At 55.9% G+C, this 7,604-nt stretch overlaps 1 protein-coding gene across 1 annotated transcript in view; it reads left to right on the top strand.

The window, feature by feature from the left end:
- The window catches only part of RIN3 (Ras and Rab interactor 3), an 88,129-nt gene that overhangs the window by 79,532 nt on the left and 993 nt on the right, over positions 1 to 7,604 (top strand). Inside the window, exons 9-10 of the mRNA XM_015557638.1 lie at positions 5,829 to 5,992; positions 7,576 to 7,602. Coding sequence (XP_015413124.1) covers positions 5,829 to 5,992; positions 7,576 to 7,602 — 191 coding nt within the window. The remainder of the gene's footprint in view (positions 1 to 5,828; positions 5,993 to 7,575; positions 7,603 to 7,604) is intronic.

Below are 7,604 nucleotides of genomic sequence, written 5' to 3'. Positions count from 1 at the left end.
CCAGTCAGAGAAGGCTGCCTGGAGGAGGGCACACCTGAGCAGAGCATGGGAGATTGAATAGGAACCAGCCAGATAAAGAATGGGGAACGGCCCTAGCTGGTTTTGCTCAATGATTAGAGCGTCAGCCCAAAGACTGAAGGGTCTCGGGTTTGATTTTGATGAAGGGCACATACCTCGGTTGCAGGCTCGATCCCTGGCCCTGGTTGGGGAGCGTGCGGGAGGCAACCAATCAGTGTGTTTCTCTCACATGGATGTTTCTCTTTCTGTCTCTACCCCTCCCTTCCACTTTCTAAAGATCAATGGAAAACATATCCTCTGGTGAGGATTAATAAGAAAATAGAAGGGGGAACAGCAGTTGCTAGTCGTGTAAAAGAGAAGGCTGCAGTGTCCGTGGGGCTTCTGAGCGGGGAACGGTGGTCATTTCTCAGGCTGGGCGGCCCTGTGGGCTCTCAGCCCTGCTCAGCCAGCCCTGGGCCAGGCCCTCAGTGGGCGGAGGTTAAGGCTATGAGTAAATGGCAGGGCTGTGGCCTGCTCCACCCACCCTCCGTTTTCCTTCCCCTTTCCTCCTTCCCTCCCATTCCTCCCACCCACTCAGCCTCAGCCACGCCTCCACCAAGAATCCCAGAGGTGAAGCCTGCTGAGGTATCAGCTCTGAGGGACCCCGAATTGTCCTCTAAGACATCCGCCTCCACGGGTGAAACAAGGCTCTCAGGCCCCAAGTGGCCCCTTTGGGCTTTGTGGTTTTATGCTAAACCGACCCTCTTTGCATCTGTTTGCATTTTTAGCAACCATCAGTCTCTGAGCAACAGCTCCTGTGATTTCTTGGAAGGTCAGAGGAGCGTGGAAAGCATGACATTTACTGTCACATGTGCCTTTGGTTTGTGCCCTAGGACCACTAGATCTATTTTTCTCTCCTCCATAGTTAAAACTTCCTGCAGTTGGAATGACCTGCCTCCCAGAGGGTGTAGGAATTCAATAGAAGCCAGGCCTCTTCAGCAGTGATTATCAGCCACCCAGTGCATCCATCTACCCACTCATCTATCCACCCACTCACCCATCCACCATCCATCATCCATCCATCCATCCATCCATCCATCCATCCATCCATCCACCTATCCATCTATCCACCTATCCATCCATCCACCCACCCATCCATCCCCCCATCCATCCACCCACCTATCCATCCATCAACCCATCTACCTTCTACCCACCCATCCATCTATCTGCCTAGATAACTACCTACCCATTTACCCACACATCCATCCACCCATCTACCCACCCACTCACCCATCTACTCTCCCATCTATCCATGCACACACCCATCCACCCACCTGTCCATCCATTGACCCATCTATCCATCTACCCACCCTTCTATCTATCTACCCAGATACCTACCTACCCATCTACCCACACACGCATCCACCCATCTATCCACCCATCCATCCATCCACCAACCCATCCATCCACCCACCCATCTATCCATCTACCCACCCATCCATCTATCTACCCAGATACCTACCCACCCATCTCCCCATCCATCCATCCATCCATCCACCCATTCATCTGTTCATCTAGCAGTAGTTCTCAACCTTCCTAATGCCACGACCCTTTAATACAGTTCCTCATGTTGTGGTGACCCCCAACCATAAAATTATCTTCATTGCTACTTCATAACTGTAATGTTGCTACTGTTATGAATCGTAATGTAAATATCTGATATGCAGAATGTATGTTCAGGGGTCGTGACCCACAGGTTGAGAACCACTGATAGCAGCTACTCAATGAGCCCTTACTGTGTGCTTAGGGCCCCTGCCAGGCACTTGGGTTGCAGTGCAAGCAAGACTGGTGAGACTCATAGTCTCATGAAAATGAATGAATGCCTTTTTCTGTTCTGTCACATCTAGTGGATGTTGAGAAGACAGGGAGAAGGCTGGTGGGATAGGACGGTCGGGCAAGACAGGGCTCAGATGACCAAGGGAGTCGCTGAGCACAGAGAATCTTCTCGTTACTTTTTTTCTGTTTTCCAAATTTTCCACAGTGAGCATATGTTGCTCATCTTCCTGGGAACAAATCATTTACAAATTCTGTGAAAGGATTGATCCCCAAACCCACGGGGCTGTTACCGAGTCTTAGAGACAAAGGATGGTGTGAGGCCGGGAGGCTCTGTGGGTGGTCTCAGCACTGGCTCACTCTCTGGCAGTGACCAGCCCGCCCTGGCCACCAGGACTCCTAAATGGGGCTCCAAGCCAGGCACAGGGGCTGAGCAGGGACAGGACAGGGACATCCTTGGCCCAACTACTCTCTCCTTATGGACCTGCACCCCCACCCCCATCCTGCCATGGCCTCCTGGGTCCTTCTTCCTGTTCCTGAAGCTTATGGGGTTCCGGTGGAAAAGGTGATATCCTTCAGGCAGGAACACTGGTCTGTTATGGGCGACAGTGTGTTCCTGAGAAAAACGAAAGTACGCATAAATACAGAAAGGCCTTAAATGCTGTATAGTTTCTGACCCAAGGCTGCCTCAATCCCCTGCAGCCTGCCCTCTTTCAGACTTAAGTAGCCAGAGACCCTCACCCCACTTCTGGCCCTGTGAGGGGATTTCGAAGGAATCCGTGGTGTGTTTGCTGGAATAAAGATTAAACAGGACAAACTAGCCAGGCTGCTACACTTGCCCCTCCCAGCAGCAGCCCCCCCCCCCGCCCCCAGCAGCGTCAGACCCTGCCCATGGGGGCCAGGGGACAAATGTCACACCATGCGGCACACACCAGGAGGTGGCATGGCTGGCATGGGTGCCTCCCTGCATCCGTGTTCCTAGGCCTATAGCCAGGTGGGAGGTCGCAGCACCCAGGCCAGGCCTCAACAGCTATTAACCTCCTGTTCTGAGATGACTTGGGGATCCCCAGCTTAGGCAGGGGCTCCCACCCTTCAAGTCTGCCAGCTGTCACCCCCATCTGGAAGTATCTGGGCCCAAGGACGAGGAATAAACACTGTATTTCCCCGGCTTCACCCTCACGTCCTAGCTGGGCGGTGGTGCCCAGGGTGCTCCATCGCCAAAGCCCCCGCGCACAGGTAAAGAGGGCGCCGACAGTCCCTGCCCTGGGTCCTCACGGAGCTCAGCGGTGCCTGGACACAGGCGCCCTCGGGGAGTCCCCAGTCTTGAGCACTTCAGTTGCTAGAACCTCAGAGGAGAAGTGGCACAGGATGCAGTAAAACCAGCGGTTTGGGGGCTGGATTTCGGTCCCGGTTCTGCCTCTGATTGGCTGGAGACCTGGGGCAAGTGGTGTAACCTCTCTGGCTCGGGAAAGTGAAGGCACTGGGCTGGATTTGGGGTTTTCCACGTGTCTGGGCAGTTCTGTGTTCTGCAGAAGGAGCGGTGGAGCTGGGCTCTGCCTTCTCGTGTTCCACGGTTCATAGTAGCACACGGTTCTGCGTTCAACAAAAAGCCCGCAAGCTGGGCTCCGGAGTCTGTGACGTGTGGGACCTTCGTGTTCCGCCTGCTGTCGTTTGGCAAAGGACAAGTGACGGGGTCCCATTTTCTCTGCAGCGAGCCTATCTATTGGGTGTGAGAGGTCAGGTAGATCAGGCTGGGAAGATGAGAAGTGGAGAGGTCCTTAGGCTGATGGGACCCCAGCCCCCTGTGAGCCCCTCCCTGCAGCTCCCACCATCCTGCCACCATGGGATGGACAGGAGACCCAGGTAGCTGCGGGGCACCTGGCTGGAGCCAGCTCAGACTCCAAACCGCTCCCAGAAGCAGCCGCATGGACTCATCCACCACGTCCACGCTCCACGCTGGCTGACAGCTGGCCATGCTCTTAATAGGGGCAGTGAGTTTACCCCTCAACAGGCAACATTTTCTCCCCAAAGGGAACAACCAGCTCCAAACCTCACTGTGGTTGGCATCACCTGCCACCTAGTGGCCCTCGGTGGCACTGCATGGCCTCTGGTCAAAGGGAAGTGGCCTGGAGGGTCTCCTGGGCTGTGAAAAGAAACAGGACATGAGCAAAAGGAGTGGCTGCAGGATTGGGGGTCCTTCCCCTTCTCCTGCGAGGGTGAGAACCCCAGAGCAGCTCCCTTAGGTCACCTCCCCTCTGTGCATCGCTCATTACTAAGCACTGTACGCACTAGTGTATCATCTCATTTACTTCTCACGTGGATATTATGGGATGTGCAGACGAGGAAACAGGTGTAGAGAGGACACTAACTCACCTGAGATCACAGGGCAGAGACCTGGATCCTGCTCTGCCTCGAGATCTGTGTTCTCCATCGGCCCACGGCACTCAGGTCCCAGCCAGGGAGACGCGATCACGGATGGGAAACAGGACCTTCGTGGCGCGCCAACTAGAGGACAGGGACTCCCGGGCAGCAGGGCTGGAGGCACCAGGACAGGCCTCCGGTCACGCCGGACTTCCTGCTTCCCTGAGAAAGGAGACCATGAGTGGCTCATGGCCCTTCTCGGACAAGGGACACCAGGTCAAGTTCTACACAGGCCTTGGCACACTTTTTTTTAATGTCTCTTTCCTGCCATGACAGGGTGTGTGATCCTGTGGCCATAAACCCCTTTGTTACAACCTCCACCAAACCCAGCCAGGGCGTGGCCATCTCTCATGTTGGCTGTAGAGTTTGTAGGTAAATGTAGCTTCATCCGGTGGAAGTTAGGGATGCTCTAAGCTGCAAATAACTCACCATGCACCTAATAATGGTTTAAATCGGAGTGAAGGGCTGGATGTCTCTTGCACCAAGAAGTGGAGTATGCAACTGATCATGATGGCGGTTTTCAGCCTTGCCATCAGGAAAGCGTGGGCCCAGCTCTGTCCCTTGTTCTTAAGGTGTGAGCCTTTGTCTATGTGCCTCTCACTTCTGGTCACAAAACAGCTGCTATGCCTCGGGGCTTACGTCTGTGTTCCAGGCCGGAAGAAGGAAATGGGCAACACCCAAAGGGACATATCAACTGAGACTCCTCCTTTTTTATATCTTATATAATAAAAGGCTAATATGCAAATCAACCGAACAGCAGAACCACCGATTACTATGACACGCACTGACCACCAGGGGGCAGACACTCAATGAAGGAGCAACCCCCTGGTGGTCAGCCCACTCCCACAGGGGGAGCACCGCTCAGCCAGAAGCCCTGAGCCGGGCTCACAGCTGTCAAGTGCAGCAGCAGTGCCAGCGCTAAGGATGTCTGACTGCTGTCTTAGGCCCACTCCCCCAGGCCTAAGCCATTGGCTGGACATTCCCTGAGGGCTCCCGGACTGTGAGAGAGCTCAGACCAGGCTGAGAGACACCCCTGAGTTCACGAATTTCATGCACCAAGCCTCTAGTGTGTGTGTGTGTGTGTGTGTGTGTATTAATAGAAGCTACTTTTCTTTCCTTTGAATTGAATTTATTGGGGTGACATTGGTTAATAAAATTATATAGGCTTCAGGTGTACAAGTCTCTAATACATCATCTGTGTTGTGTGCTCACCAACCCAGAGTCTGCCCCACCCAGGGACTTCCACTTACATCTAAATAGCCAGAACGGGGTCTCCTGCCCTCTACACTGAGTTGCAAGGGAATCAGGGCAGTAAGCATTTTCTACTGATTGTTACTTCCCTCAAAAAGGTAAAGGTCAGTTAGTAAGGAAGAACAAGAAGATGGAGTTTGGGTGGGTCACTAGGAGAGTCAGCCTCACGTCAAAAATCATTGTCCCGATACCTAAAGGGCTGGGGGAGAGGCCAGGTAAGTGGGAGGGAACCTCATGAAAGTCCTCCTCCCTCTCTAAAGTGAGGGGCTCCCTTTGTGGGTGGGCCCAGGCGGCCCTAGTCAACTGGCACACCTTTGTCTCCGCAGGTTCCTACTATCTGACCACCACCTACGGGGCGCTGGAGCACATCAAGAACTACGACAAGATCACGGTGACCAGGCAGCTGAGCGTGGAGGTGCAGGACTCCATCCACCGCTGGGAGCGCCGGCGCACGCTCAACAAGGCCCGCGCCTCCCGCTCCTCCGTGCAGGTGACTCCCGGGACAGTGGATGGGAGGAGACCAGGTCAACAGACCATCTCCACTGCCGGGGGGTGGAGGGGAGACCAGGACCCACACACCATCCCTACTGCCATGGGAGGAGACTGTACCCACACACCATCCCCATTGCCATGGGAGGAGGCTGTACCCACACACCATCCCCACTGCCATGGGGAGACCAGGCCACACACCATCCCCACTGCCATGGGGGGAGACTGTAACCATACACCATCCCCACTGTCATGGGAGGAGACTGTACCCACACACCATCCCCACTGACATGGGGAGACCATACCCACACACCATCCCCACTGCCACGGGAGGAGGCTGTACCCACACACCATCCTCACTGCCATGGGGAGACCAGGCCACACACCATCCCCATTGCCATGCGGAGACCAGGCCACATACCATCCCCACCGCCATGGGGAGACCAGGCCCACACACCATCCCCACCGCCATGGGGAGACCATACCACACACCATCCCCACTGCCATGGGGGGAGTGAGCTGGACTTCCCATCCGGGAAGAAAGGGTGATCCCATGACGCTCTTGACACAGGGCCTGGCACCTGGTATGCACCCCTGTCACCGTCCTTCCACAAGGGACAGTCCCGCACATACCCCTTCCCACCTGCCCCCTGGGTGCTTGGGAAAGAGGCCTCCCTCACAGCCATGGTGTAAACTGTAAAGGGCTGGTGTTTTCCCACTTTACAGTTGAGGAAATGGAGGCTCCGAGAGGTCAGGGTCACACAGTGAGTGGGAGCAGGGACTGGAGGGCCCATCCTTCCACCATAGGATCCTCCCTCCCAGGCTGGTGGGGGAAGGTGTAGGTGCCATTGGTGTGTGTGTGTGTGTGTGTGTGTGTGTGTGTGTGTGTGTCCATGCGCCTATGCATGCTCCCATCCCCAGCCACATGCAGACGCATCGCCTCGCCCTGCCCTGCCCCTCTCCACCTGGCCTAAACCCTCCACCTTTCAGGCCCAGCTCCCCTCCCCCTATCACGGAGCCTCTTCCTTCCCTCCAGTCCCCCCCACGCCCACCCCCCATCTCCAGCTTGTCCCACCCCAGGCTCTTCCAGCCCTAAGGGCTGAACTGTTCCGCCTGCCTTAGCAGTCCCAGCTGAACCCTGAGCTGCTGGGCTGGGATCTGCCTCCAGTTTTATGTATGCCGCCCTCCCTGCCCTGCATTGCCCCTGGGGTGCAGGAGGACTGCTGACATGATGAGGAAGTGACAGATGAATACATACATGATGGCGAGCCGTGTGCTGGCCGCCAGGGGGCGTGCTCCCTCCTCGGTGCCAAGACCAAAACACTGACTTACCCTGCAGGGTCATCCCCGCGGAGAGGCGGGGTGCAGAGGGCCTTGCCTTAGGTGGCACAGCAGGGTCGCCACGGGTACCCTGACTTCGGCCTCACGACCGTCCTACCATCCCTTCTCTCTACGGAGAGGAGTCTGGGGCCCAGAGAGGGAAAAGGTCTCGCCCAAGGCCACTCAGCGTGGGGAGGGGGGTAGGGGGGAGACAGGATGCTCGTGGCCGGCTGGTGACCAAGCCCCCTCCGTCTCACCCCGCAGGACTTCATCTGCGTGTCGTACCTGGAGCC

Source organism: Myotis davidii, unplaced genomic scaffold (genome assembly GCF_000327345.1).
Source record: "Myotis davidii unplaced genomic scaffold, ASM32734v1 scaffold449, whole genome shotgun sequence".
NCBI lineage: Eukaryota > Metazoa > Chordata > Mammalia > Chiroptera > Vespertilionidae > Myotis > Myotis davidii.
This window is presented reverse-complemented; position numbering and strand designations above follow the sequence as displayed.